This window comes from Oncorhynchus mykiss, chromosome 27 (assembly GCF_013265735.2).
Source record: "Oncorhynchus mykiss isolate Arlee chromosome 27, USDA_OmykA_1.1, whole genome shotgun sequence".
Lineage (NCBI taxonomy): Eukaryota > Metazoa > Chordata > Actinopteri > Salmoniformes > Salmonidae > Oncorhynchus > Oncorhynchus mykiss.
The window spans coordinates 14,531,019-14,545,203 of record NC_048591.1 but is presented as its reverse complement, the minus strand read 5'-3'; the positions used below and the strand labels follow the sequence as shown (position 1 = coordinate 14,545,203).

Below are 14,185 nucleotides of genomic sequence, written 5' to 3'. Positions count from 1 at the left end.
TAAGTAAATGTGTGAGCATTTATCCTCCTTGTTCCCGCGATTAGACCTCTCATCCTCCGTATTATATCAAATGAGTTCTAGTGAACCTGACTGAAAATATTTACAAATCTATAACATCTCAAAGCTGTTTGTTCTGCTTCTGACTTATCTCACCGGTAGTAGACAATACAGAGAGTTCTCACAGAGGGAGGAACACAAGTGAACTGAACAGCCAGAGAGGACGGAGAACCAGTGTGTACCAGAGGAAGGGTTGCCTCAGTAGACAGAAGAACAGCCAGGGTGGGCCTAGCTGTTTCAGCCTCAACCTCTCGCTCTCAAACTAAAGTGTCTTATCTTGCACGCCGGCTCAATACGGCGGACAGCTTTAGGGCTCCTAATGCGCGGGCGAGTTATGGCCTGTCATTGAGCAAGGAGGGAAACAAACTGAGCTTTAGCCCCCATACCCATAAAGAGCCCCAATGAAATACATATTGCATATTCACAAGAAATATGGAAGCATTTCACCCTCGCCTCCCCCTCCCATTCCCGTCCTCACGAGGAGGCCTTTGATTCACGGCACGGAGCATTGGCATATTCATAATCAAATGGACCTGACACCCCACATACTCCCACAGTCGGAACTTTACACCCAGCCTTCACTCTTAATCAGCCCTGGCCTGTAACGTCTGTGGTCGTTCATCATCGGTCAGTTTCTCCATCTAGGTTCTCTTTCTGCTCTTTTTCTTTCTGTCTCTGTCTGTCTCTTGCTCTCTCATTCTCCCTCTCACTCCCTCTCTCTCTCAATCTCGCTCTCACTCCCTCTCTCTCTCTCTCAATCTCGCTCTCTCTCTCTTCCTCTCTCTCTCTCTCTCTCTCTCTGTCTCTCTCTCTGTCTCTCTCTCTCTCTCTCATTCTCCCTCTCACTCCCTCTCTCTCTCAATCTCGCTCTCTCTCTCTTCCTCTCTCTCTCTCTCTCTCTCTCTCTCTCTCTCTCTGTCTCTCTCTCTCTCTCTCTCTCTCTCTCAATCTCTCACTCTCTCTCGCTTTCTCTCTCTCTCTCGCTTTCTCTCTTTCTCTGCCTCACTCTATGTAAAGTCTCAGAGTGACAGGGGGCTGAGATGGAATGTCAGTCGGTGAACAGGGCCCGTGGCGCTGCCGGAGGACCCAATCACCACTGATTTGTTGCCTTATTGAAATAAGAATAAGGAACACACAAAAAATTCAATACACGCAAAATAATGCAAATTTGTGGCACCTTAAAAAAAAGCTGTCCTGCGCGAGATAGGCTGACAGGCCCCGCGGCCTGCTGGGATGTCCCCCCCCCCCTTCTCTCCTTCCTCTTCTTCTCCCCCATCCCTCCATCCCGCCCCTCTCAGCACAGCGATATCATTATTACCCGTGTCTGGCCCTTGATCAGTAATGTCAACATCTTTCATATTGACAAATGTGCTGTCTGCCCGCATTGTGCACCGAATGGTTTACAGCCCAGCAGTGGACATGAATCACTCCTCTGCCCCTGCACACACACACAAACACAAGTATAGCATGCAAGCACACACACACATAGAGTAAGCAAGCACACAAACACACATTAACACACTCTTTTTCTTCCTCTCACACACACACCTTACTAACACATATTCTCTCTATCACTCTCTCTCTCTCTCTCTCTCACACACACACACACACACACACACACACCACACACACACACACACACACACACACACACACACACACACACACACACACACACACACACACACACACACACACACACACACACATACACACACGCATACACCATCTGACAAGTAGATGTTTCTCCAAGGATTTTAAGCATATTTGATGAAAGCAAATGTTAGCCTTCATTAGTAAATTGTATACAGTCCTTCTGTTTGTTTGTTTGTTTGTGTGTGCGTGCGTGCGTGTGTGCATGTGTGTGCAGGCATGCGTGCGGGCATGTGTGTGTGTTTGTGTGTGTGTGTGTGGGCATGCGTGCAGGGGTGTGTGTGTGTGTGTGTGTGTGTGTGTGTGTGTGTGTGTGTGTGTGTGTAAAACAGAGTTGATTACATTCATACACCACCTGACCTGACTTCCACTGACCAGTAGTGGTGGAATGAAGCTGCATAATATTCCCATATACAATACCCTAATACCAGCCCTGGAAAAGACAGTCAATAATACTCTGATCTGATGTGTAAAGTACAGTATTGGTTTCTATTTTCAATATGACCTAGTTTGAATACAGCCTTGGTTTATGGTGTCTCTCAACTCAATGCCAGTCAGAGCTTCTCTCTGAAGGACTATACTCATGTTGTCACATCAACCCCTCTGCTCTGTTCTGCTTATATGCACTGCTGGCACTACCTTCAGGGGCTATTTAGGGGGATCTTTTGCGATATTGGACTGTATTATTGATGGAAAATAACCCTAACCTAATGTGTCCGGCTCCACCCAACATTTTTTCCCCCGTCAACAAAGGCATATCTATAATCTCTAGGAACACTACTTACCTCGCTATCAAATAAATGTCTGAACGCAACTTTTGTCCGAACGGCACCACAATCCTGCCTAGTTAGACAGCGGGCTGCTTCACTCAACACTTCCTACCATGTAATCTACCACTGTCTGTACAGCAGGAATGTGGTGCGGTTAGGACAAACGTTGCATTCAGACATTTATTTGACAGCAAGGGACACATTTAACCTTAAAACTGGTAAGTAGTGTTCCTAGAGATTCTAGATATGCCTTTGTTGATGGGATTTTTGTTGTTGTTGGGTTAAGGCCCACACATTAGGTTAGGGAATGATGTGCAACCAAGGGAGTCCATAATACAGCCCCACATCCCTAAAGACTCCAGAAGTTGCCCCTGAAGCTGAAACCTGCCAGATGATCAATTGAAATAAGGTGTGTTACTTACGGACTTACTTGGTTAAATGAAGGTTCCATAAAGTTTTTTCCTGACCATTCATGTGACATGTCTCTCCTCAGATGTCGGCCATTGAGAACATGGCGGAGAAGCTTGAGACGTTTGGTTCGCTTAACCCGGAGTCAGGTGACCTGATGCGCTCCGTCCCCTCCATGTTTGACTTCCGAGCTCCGCCCACTGCCCTCCCCGAGACGCTACTGCGGAAGGGCAAGGAGCGCTACACCTGCAGGTAACCATGGAAACCGTTTACTCGCAAATAGTACCAGAGGTTGTTTTGGTTTTGTCTTCACTATATGTCATCTCTGGTTTTGGCCTCGTGACTTTCTGATTGAAAGTCCCATGGTTGTGCTCAATTCCTATTTCTATACTTCTAAATTCATGAATTGAATTGAATTTGATTAAATTGAATTGAATTGGAATAGACCTTAAACCTGAAAAGGACATATGTCCTTGAGTGTATGGCCTATTTCCATTCCATGTCCTTGAGACAAACATTTTGTTCATTTCCATGGCTGGCCAGTGTCAACCCTTTGAGGTGACTGTGTGTGCTGTGTTACTCAGTGAGGGCCGTGCTTGGCCCCCTCTCTCTCCCACTGTTTACCCAGGGAGTTGGCCCTGATTAGCAGATTAATACGAGAGGCTTTGGGGCCCCGGCGGCGCTTTGATCTAACTCTTTGCTGTGTGTGTGGACAACACCCACTCTCTGCACCTACCCACTGCTACGTTATACACATACGCTTACTCACACACATTCCATTAGCTTCAAGTGCTGAGTGTGGGAGTGAAATTAATATTAAAATAGCTATAACACATATAACACAAAATAACCATAACACATAACATGCTGTATTTTCTAAGAGATGTCGCAGACATTTTAATACATTTTCTGCTGGTAATTTGAATCTAAGATGAATGGTGACACGAGGTGTTCTCTGCCCATCAGATACTGCGGTAAACTATTCCCACGGTCTGCCAACCTGACCCGCCACCTAAGGACACACACAGGAGAGCAACCGTACAGGTAAGTCACACACACACACACACACGCGCGCGCGCACACACACACACACACACACACACACACACACACACACACACACATCATGTGCTAAACATACCCAGCCCTAAAGAAGGGTCAGCCGTAGGATGAGGGATGTGGGAAAAGGGAGTGTGATCATGCTGTGCTGAAAGGATGATGTCCCTCTAACACTCCTATAACGTCAGTTCGTCTCACCCCACGAGCGCAGACAATACTCAATAAAGACAGGACAGCTTTTTCATTACAGTATAAGTCATCTGTTAATGTCTGTCAGATAGACTACACACATTTTCACACAGACACACAAAGACCCATGAAAAGAACACAAAAGCACACAATCATAAACACATACACACACTTTCTCAGAGAACATGATCAGGCACACACCGAGTCCTCCCAGACAGCCATCGTTCATTTATCAGACCCAGTCCGCTGCTACACGGATATTTTCCCAGAGAATTTCTGTCCATAGTTATGGGCAGCATTCTTGTGTGTTTTCCTACGCCATTAAAAGCCTGGAACAATTACCATTCTGCTAAATAATTTGCCTGATGAAAAATGGTGTCCGACGTCTGGTTGACAGGAGGGGGGTTTGAACTTGAAGATGGGGGGAGGGTGTGACAGGGAGAGGGGAGGGGAGAGGGGTAAAGAAGGAAGTTTGGTGAAAAATGGGGGTGATGAGGAGCACGGGCAGATGTCCAGGGGTAGCAGCTGGAATAATGACTGTGATGTCGGAGGGGGCGACTCGGAGCACACACACACACACACACACACACACACACACACACACACACACACACGCACACGCACACACGCACACACAGAGTACACAATCCAGGGGAGGCCAGTTGACCACAGGGGAGGCCATCAGGCCTCTGCAGCAGCCTGATAGATTGAGCCTCTACCCTCTGGCACGTCATTAAAGATCTCTGCGGAAGATAACAGGGCGCCCCTGAGGGACGGCCAATTGAGCAAGCTAATTCCAGCTAGAAGAAAAGATGTAATCATCTTGTATAATTTTGCATGGGGGGGGGGGGGGGGGGGGCTACGCTCAAACAGATGTGGAGGGGGCTAGGCTCGAACAGATTTGTTGCATGCCTGTTTTGTGCTGGCAGGAGATAAGAGACAGAGCTGGTTTCACCTTGAATGAGCTCCTCCATCATGTCTGAGAGAGAGAGAGAATGGGGGATGGCGGGGGCTGTCCATGAACACACGTATGTGTTTGTGTGTGTGTGTGTGTATCATTCGAATAGTGGAGATTGTTAAAGGAATACTTCAGAGTCAGATGAACTCATGGAAAACATCTGTATGTCTCTGCATCCAGTATGAAGGAGGTTAGAGGTAGTTTCGCGAGCCAATACTAGCTAGTGTTAGTGCAATGACTAGAAAGTCTATGCTATCTACTAGCATGCTAGCAGTTACCATAGACTTCCAGTCATTGCGCTAACACTAGTTAGCAACTTCTCTCTGCACACAGAGACATAGAAATTATATCTGGCAGGTAGGAGCGTTGGGCCAGTAACCGAAAGGTTGCTGGATCGAATCCCAGAGCTGACAATGTAAAAATCTGTCATTCTGCCCCTGAGCAAGGCAGTTAACCCACTGTTCCCTGGGTGCCGATGACGTGGATGTCAATTAAGGCAGCCCCCCCCCCCCCGGACCTCTCTGATTCAGAGAGGTTGGGTTAAACGCAGAAGATACATTTCAGTTGAATGCATTCAGTTGTACAACTTACTAGGTATCCCCTTTTCCCTTTCCCTTACTAGTTCATCTGACACTGGGAAGTAGACGAAGGGCTTCATTGTCAAAACCGTGAAGTATCCCTTTAAGGCCTATGTCTTTCTTTACTTGTATTATTTTACTGTATCTACTCTAGCATGTGTGTAGTGTATTTGTATTGTTCCACATGAGTCCCATCTGTTTTGACCTTTGACCTCTATGAGTGACCCCTACCTATCTGTCTCCTCAGGTGTAAGTACTGCGACCGCTCGTTCAGCATCTCCTCCAATCTGCAGCGCCACATCCGCAACATCCACAACAAGGAGAAGCCCTTCAAGTGTCACCTGTGTGACCGCTGCTTCGGCCAGCAGACCAACCTGGACCGTCACCTCAAGAAACACGAGAACGGTAACCTCTCAGGTGAGAGAGCCTCTCAGTCAGTCAATCAATCAAATGTATTTATAAAGCCCTTGTTACATAAGTCGTTGGTTACAAAGTGCTTTACAGAAACCTAGGAAATGAACCTGTGTAGTAGCAGTGTACTTACATCCAGTAACTTGCAGGTGCAGGATGTCATGTAAAAAATCTTCCCAGCGTGAAATAGTTCCCAGTCGCTATGATTGTGACGTCAGGTAGTAAAATGTCTCACAGTGTGAAAATGTTCCCAGCTCTTTATGTGGATGGCTGAGCTCGTGCCACGTCTCTCTCCCTCACCCTCGCTCACCCTTGATTTAGCTCGCAGGTCGAGATGGCTTGTTCTCAGAGGTGTGCAGTTTGTAAAGCTAAATACACAATAATTATGTCATGAAAGAAAGACAGGTACACGTTTTAATGCTCCCGCAGTTTTATTGTGGGATGTTTCAAACCTGACAAACTCTTTGGGGTCCAAGCGTTGCGCAATAAAACTGCGGGAGCATTCAACAGTGTGTGTGTATCTATCTTTCTTCAAATTAACTGGTGACCAACAAAACTGCTGATGATTCAAATATATTTATGTGCTGTGTGAGCACTCACTCACTCAGCCTCAATTGCCTCCGTAAATTCTCCAGCCGTTTAATGTAATTTACTTACGGTTAAAGAAAGCATTTGGGGAAGCTAAGAAATGAGATGAAATTAATCTGTCGTCCGTCTCTACGACAACACCATACCGTTGTGCTCTGAATGTTCGACGACTCGGCAGCTTTTTTCGGCGGTACAAATCATCGCTGGTTGAGTGTGATAGGTAGCTCTGCGTCGCAGCAACCCCCCGAATCGCATCAGAAATGTGGAGGCGAGCAGAAGACACCTGGCCAGACGCCCATCGTAAAGTTCTGGTTGGGGAGCTAGTCTAATTGATCAGATACATTAACTTATTAAAGCAAATATTGGCATTGCATTCTCTGGAAACCTAGAGACTTGTACGTTTGGTCCCATCGCTGTCTGAGCTCCTAGTGTCAATATAATATTGGTTTGCTTAAATATATGCTTATTATACTCAACCGGGTACTATATTGGGGATGAGTACTGCCAGGAAAAAACAGACTGGAGTACAGGGTTAGGGTCTGCCATATCAATTCCGGAAGTACACAAAAATTCAAATTCTAAATTGAACTGAAATGAAATGGAACAATTGACCTCAACCCCGCAGTAGCTTTACTTCCGGGTAATAAGGCCAGTGTAAGGGTGCTATTCCGGCAGGCCTTGGTCCAACAGCAACAGGAGATTCACTACATACTGGAACACTGGTGCCCCATACAGGCCAGTGGGGGATTGGTTTCTCGTCAACTATCTGATTCCAAATAGTTTCTTGTCATCCAAAGGGAGAATCCAATGGGGCTGTCACTGTGGTCTTAATTGTATTCTTTTGATACTAATATTCAAACGGACTGATTAGAATTGTCGTCTTTCTGTAGGCACGGCTGCGTCCTCCCCTCGGTCAGAGCTGGACAGCAGCAGCGCCATCCTGGATGACAAAGAGGACTCCTACTTCAACGAAATACGAAACTTTATCGGCAACACAGGCCAGAACCAGCCGTCCCCTGACCATTCTGAGGAAGGGTAAGTCATGTGTTTTGTCTAGATGTGTGTGTGAATGTACATGTACTATATGTGTGTGTGAATGTACATGTACTATATGTGTGTGTGAATGTACATGTACTATATGTGTGTGTGTGTAAAAAAAAAAATGCTTTTACAAACAGTACATGCATTCATCATTCATCTTATCCTCTGTAGCACACACACACATGCGCATACACATGCACACACACACATGCACACACACACGCACACAAACGAGAGGCCTGCTTTTCTGCAGTACATATTCAGTGCTTGAGGCTAAACAGGGAGACGATTATAGACAAACATGGGTGGACACGGCCTCTCTGTGCTGGGCTGCTACGGCATTCTGATGCACTTCAGCCTTTATTAATTTCTGTGTGCGTACGTGTGTGTGTGTGTATTAATGAACATGTCGCCCAGGGAGGTTCGAAGCAATAAGCAATCATCACTGACGACATCTGGGATAATTACCACATTTGGAAACGTGCTGGAGCTTTTCACAACTGTTGACTTTGGGCCATGCATGTGCACCGGTATCGGCCTTGCATACAATTATGTCTGATGATTATGCAAATGAATTTTCTTGTAAAACTATGATCAACTTCAGGATAGCGGTCGGCTACAGGTCGGCGGGCTTATTTTTACGTGCCTTGGGTTTGATCAGGGAGGTAGAGATAGAAATCTTTGACTTTCTTTTGATTGTGTAAAAAAGGGGTTGTGGATGCAGGCTTTGGAGCGTCAGTGAGATGTGGGGGGGGGGGGGGGGACCTGCAGCCCGTGAGCGACTTGCTCCCACATCTGGAACCAACATGTCCGCCGACAGGAAGAAAGTCGGAGAAGGTGGGGTCAGGGGGTCGGCCCGTGTTTCCTTTCAAAGTGCGGCGCTCCTGACTACTTATGATAGATACTTTATCCCCAGCAAATTACCACGTTTGAACGCGTAATTAGCGGATCTGTTTTCTTAATCACGGAGGCTCTGGTCTGGGCCGGCGCTGCTGGTCTCGCTATGCAGTGCGTTGCGATGTCGACAAGACATGGCAACTACCGCCTTGGCAGCCCTGGGCCTCTCCCAGTCCCACCCAGGGGGCGCGTTGCTTTTCAACTCTGTCCAATTCCCGCTATAATCGCCCCAGTCTGATAAACGCTAGAGATGGATAGCAGATAGCAGATTCTCCCCATTGTGCTAAAATATGCAATTATTCTCCCACTCCTTTTCTTCTCGACTCATTGCAAACTCAGTTTTTCTTCTCCTTCAAATAGATCATTTACTGGACTCTATCACGGTCCTCTAATCTACGAGGCGATTTTGGCGGGTGTATAACGAGGGTCCGCAGCCAGACTTTGTGTGCTAGCCTCTTCTAGAAACATACATAGTTGGGAGCTGACGAGAGACATCCCAGAGTGTAATTAGTGAATCAGTCTTAATGTGGTTCCAGATGATTTACCAAATGGTGGTTTCCTGAGGCTGTAGAGACAGTGGACAGATTAAACCCCAGTCAGGTTTTGATAGCTGGGCCTTTTCTCCCCGTGGGGACCAAGGAAATGGGCTGCTTGGCAAGGCCCTCATAACTCTCCCAACAAATGGGCCTGTCAGCTAAATATTTTGCCTATTAGATGAATCTGAGATAGTAGGAAAATAAACAACGGGAGAGACCGAGCGGTGCTGTTAAGTGCTGCAGCGATCAGCGAGACGTTCATAGAGCCCGTGCCCAGAGGGGCCCCCGAGACGCGATGACAAACGGGATTCCCACTCTGCCTCTCTCTGCCCCAGCTCAGCTGCCATGGCTCGCTCCGCTCCGCCCTACGCTGCTCTACCCACTCGCTCTCTAGCCTCTCTCTACTCCCATTGTTCACTCAGGAAGGAGGGACTCTTACAGGGACTGACTGGCCAAAATATACAAGACCACAAGACCACATTTCATTGTAAAGTTTTATGTAAGAATGAGTGTGTTAGCCTTGTATCCATAAGTGTATGGTGCATGGCAATGATAGAAGAGTATAATTGGCTTCAGCAAGTACAACATGGCTAAGCGTGAGCGTGTATATTGCTTATGTAAAGTTTTTGCAGTACTGTGCTAGTGATGTGCTAGGTTTTACTCATGTATTTCCTGGTCTCCGCTCCTAGATTGAACGGTGGTCCTTTCGAGGAGGAGAAGCCCCTGGTGGCCAGCCATGGGTCACGTGACCTGGAGGAGGAGGGGGGGGAGGTTGGCGCCGAGGAGGAGGAAGGGGAGCAGAGCAACAACGCTGACGGGAAACCTAGGGACGAAGCTCACCCCGGCAACCTAGATGGTGACATCCTACACAACGAAATAGAACTTGACGGCCCTAGCGATTTGGAGCTCAACTGCAAGACTTCCCCAAGGAGGTAAGAGTTGTGGGGATTAGCCTTCACCATAAATATCTACTCACGCAACTATGTAGACCAAAATATATGGACACATACGCATATGTACCAATCTGAGACACTGTGACAGTATATTGCCATTCTTTAAACCCCCTGAAGGGATCATTGAACCGAATTGAGTTGAGTTGAGTTAGTTCAATTTAATTTATTTAAGTTTAGTTGAGAAATTGAGTTGAATTGAATGTTGACAGGGATTTGGTTGTCTCCCTCCTCTCCAGGTATGAGGAGGAAGAGGATCAGAGTAGCTACTCTGCGCTGGATCACATCCGTCACTTCTCTGACATGCATAAGATGGAGGACAGTGAGTTCAGCGATGGGGACAGCACCTCCTTTGGCTCCCCCAGCCTGCCTGAGGCTGTCAAACAGCCCCTGTACAGGAAATCCAAGTCCCAGGTAAGTGTGTGTTTGTTGTGTGTGTGTGTGCGTGCCTGTTTGTGTGACATGTAACATGATAATGTATGAAAAAGTATAAAAATGTATGCAATCAAATCACTACTTTAAGGGGGGGTGTATATGTGCAACCGTGTGTGTGTGCTCATGCATGTGCGGTGTATTTGTGTGAGTGTGTATCTACACTTTAGGTGTGTATTGGAGTTAACCTGTCACTCTCCCTCTCCCCAGGCGTACGCCATGATGCTGTCTCTGGCTGACAAGGACGCACTCCACCCAGCCAACCACACACCAGCCACCATGTGGCACAGCCTGGCGCGGGCCGCTGCTGAGTCCAGTGCCATCCAGTCCCTCAGCCATGTATGATGCCGCGATCCCTGACCCCTAACCCCCCCGACCCCGACCTATCGCACTGAGAGGCCTTGGGGTCCGTCAGCGGGGCCCCTGGCCCTTGGCCCGTCACAGACTGCTGAGCAGAACCACGGCCCATCTGACTGCTGAGCAGAATGCCTTACACACGTGCAGGGTCACCGTCCACAGAGAACCGCCCAGCCCAGCCCTCCAAGAGATCCAACAAACATCCCTTCTGTGACCTTAAATTGAGTCAGTATGTTTAATATCAACGACAATGATGATGATAGTGATTATTGACTATGGTGATGAAAATAACAATGGTAAGTAATAATAGCTGTATTTATTCTGTTGAGTTTTTATGTTTTGCACAGCAGCGGCAGCTGGTAGGAGGGATGATGGAGATGGTTTTGTTAGATGTTACATTGCTAGAGCGTTTCATGTGTCCACTCAGCTGAGAACAGTCTTCCTCAGTGTGAAGTCGGTTGTATTTAGAGAACCCATTCGGGACCGCGGTCCAACCACGGTTGGATATGTGTACAGAGTACAGACCCTACCTAGCCCTACCTAATCTTACCAGGCCACACCTAAGCATCCATAGCTCCACCTAGAACCTCATAATCCTACCTAGACCTACCATGCCAGCTACCTAACCTCACATGGCCACTCCTAGTATACCTGGCCACTCCTAGCATACCTGGCCACTCCTAGCATACCTGGCCACTCCTAGCATACCTGCCCACTCCTAGCCTTCCCAGCACCACAGCTTCAGACCTTCTCAGCTGAATTGGAGTATCAGTGAAATACGTTATGAGAATGATTCCCTTTAACCCCTGGATATAAACAGGTGTTTTCCCATCAACATGTACTTATATAAATGCTAGGATACTTGGAAGGGTGGGGCTGAGTAAAGACTCGGGTCCAAATGAACTTCACCTCTCCAAGAACGATGGTGCTACAAACGCATTACGACACGATTGTTGATGAACGAAGAACAAAATAAAAATTGAAAACGGAGAAAAATCGGACTGGTTTCACAACCCAAGAAAGAGTTTGCATAGCTGCGTGTGTCTGCACAATCACAGAACTGTACACGAGTGTCTGCAAACTGCGGCTCTGAAGCTGCACTCGGTCCCACCCTGCTGCACTCTCTTTGAAAGGATCTAAATAGTTTGTCATTTTAGTGGAAGTAAAAAAGAAACCACAATCTTTTTTTTTTACTCTGAAAAAGTAGCAAGTGCTGAATTATAATTGTTAAACAGTAATAAGGGCATCTCTCCTCCTTCCCGAAACCCCAAACTCATCGTAGTCGGCCAACGATACCACTAATTAGCCTAAATGCTAGTTGTTAGCTACCCCCTTCCTTGTGTGTCTTTCATTTTTTAGACAATCATGTTTTCTTGTGTTGTTTTTTTCTACATTTTTATTGTTGTTGTTGATGTTATTGCTGTTGTATGTTGAGAATTGTATTTATTTCTTGGCAAACTGTAGTTTGTTTACTGAATAGCACTGCTCTTACCCATAGCGAAGGGGAGATTCCTCGCTGGGGCCTACTCCAGAACTCAATGGGGTTTGTAGATGACGTTTGAGTGCCGGATAGTATTAAACATACCATTCACTCTTTATTCTTCTAATGAAACTGGTTGATGATGAATAGATATTACTTCGGGTTTTTTTGTACAACAATTTATTGATTCAAATGTAAATGGAAAAAAACAAACATTATAAAGACATGAACAAATAAAAAGATGCCAGGTATAATTTCTTCATAATCGCATGATTGGTCTTCATAGATCTGTATCTGGCAGTTTTCTACGGTGGTCTGCAAGCTTGTGTGACGTTCAGTCCATGTTAATCCCTTGTGCCAAACCTATAATAAATTACAGATTATATTCATTTATCCTCCCATTTTGAGGGACCAGATTGTTTGTTTTAAGTCGTTGTTGTTTTTGTTTATAATCCATTTAAAAAAAGTAATCAGCAAGTTGAGGTACTTTGTTTTAATGCTTTCTACAATGTAACTGTAATGCAATTGAATTCAATACTGTGGGAGGATCAACTAAGAAATAAAGGACTACAATGTGGATTAAATGGGTGCTCTCGCTTTCTCTTCCTCTCTCTGACTCTCTCTCCTTGCCCCCCTCCCTCCCTCTTGTCCAGACAGTGTGTTAAAATAAGAGCTGGGAGTCAGAGAGACACCTGGCCCTTTCTCCTGGCTCTCCCAGGGCCTCCGAGTGTGAGATAACTCTGGTCCCCCCTTTCTTCCCAGGCCATGGCACAGAGAGCGACATAGACAGAGGGAAAGAGAGACTGAGCCAGACACAGAGGGAGAGAAAGAAACTGAGATTGAGCCAGACACAGAGGGAGAGAAAGAAAGAGAGATTGAGCCAGACACAGAGGGAGAGTAAGAAAGAGAGAGAAAGAGAGGCTGAGGGAGAAGCGTAGTGTAGTGGAAGCGGAGGCAGGAATGTGTCCTCTTTATTTGGGGCCATGTTGTGGGCCATGATGGATGAGGTGGGGAGATGTGATGACCTGGCTCATCGCTCAAACGCTCAATAAGACTTCCCATCCTGCAGGCGTCCCTGTCAGAACCCCCCTTGCCCCTCCTCATCCTTCCCACACCCCCTCTGTCACGGCTCGCATTTGTGGGCGGACATTGTGGCTGAGAAGCCCCACTCACGTCCATTGTCCAGTCCATGAGTGGGGTGTGTGGGGGGTGAGGAGGTTTTTGTTGGGGGGGCTGACAGTGGCTATCCCAAGCCCTGACTCTCCAACACATTTACAGTGGCTCTCACCAAGCCTAATGGATGGGATGATTTTTTAAGCGGGCCTCGTCGATCAGCCCCGCCGTTCCGTCAGTCCTCCTCCGCGGGGCGTCCAGCTTTGATTAGGTCACGGCGGGTCAGGCAGCGTTGATGAGGTCAGTGTGGGTCGTCCAGCATTGATGAGGTCAGCCTGTGCGAACGGTGCAGGGTCATAATGGAGTGGAGGTGATAATAGCCTAGAGTATAGGAGGCTTTAAGCTGTATGGACCATTACTGACCTGCCTCACCACAGGGTAACGACACACCCTGTACTACGCCCTCTGCTGGAGATTATAATAATAACAACTTAAAGACGTGCTCCGGAAGCGACTGGATCTGTCAATGTGTAGTTCATACATTCATAATCTAGAAGTAGAATTACTGTCTTGAGCTCCTTGCCATTTGAGTCACAGCCAGCAAGATGCACACAGAGCAGAGAGAGTGAGAGGGAAAGAGAGAGAGACAGATGAGAGCACGACGTGTTGCACAGATATGTCGTAGTACAACATTTTTGGGGACCCGTT

General features: G+C 46.9%; 1 protein-coding gene across 16 annotated transcripts in view; it reads left to right on the top strand.

The window, feature by feature from the left end:
- LOC110507082 (histone-lysine N-methyltransferase MECOM) overlaps window positions 1-12,948 on the top strand; it is a 187,270-nt gene extending 174,322 nt beyond the window's left edge. For 15 of the 16 annotated variants that reach the window (XM_036965541.1, XM_036965537.1, XM_036965533.1 and 12 more), the window contains 7 exons: window positions 2,974-3,140; window positions 3,855-3,932; window positions 5,920-6,089; window positions 7,562-7,706; window positions 9,835-10,077; window positions 10,335-10,509; window positions 10,738-11,141. In XM_036965541.1, the coding sequence (XP_036821436.1) occupies window positions 2,974-3,140; window positions 3,855-3,932; window positions 5,920-6,089; window positions 7,562-7,706; window positions 9,835-10,077; window positions 10,335-10,509; window positions 10,738-10,872 (1,113 nt within the window). In that variant the 3' untranslated portion in view covers window positions 10,873-11,141. Of the gene's footprint in view, window positions 1-2,973; window positions 3,141-3,854; window positions 3,933-5,919; window positions 6,090-7,561; window positions 7,707-9,834; window positions 10,078-10,334; window positions 10,510-10,737 lie in introns of all 16 variants that reach the window. The other variant, XM_036965531.1, reaches the window with a different exon arrangement.
- The last annotated feature ends 1,237 nt before the right edge of the window (window positions 12,949-14,185 follow it).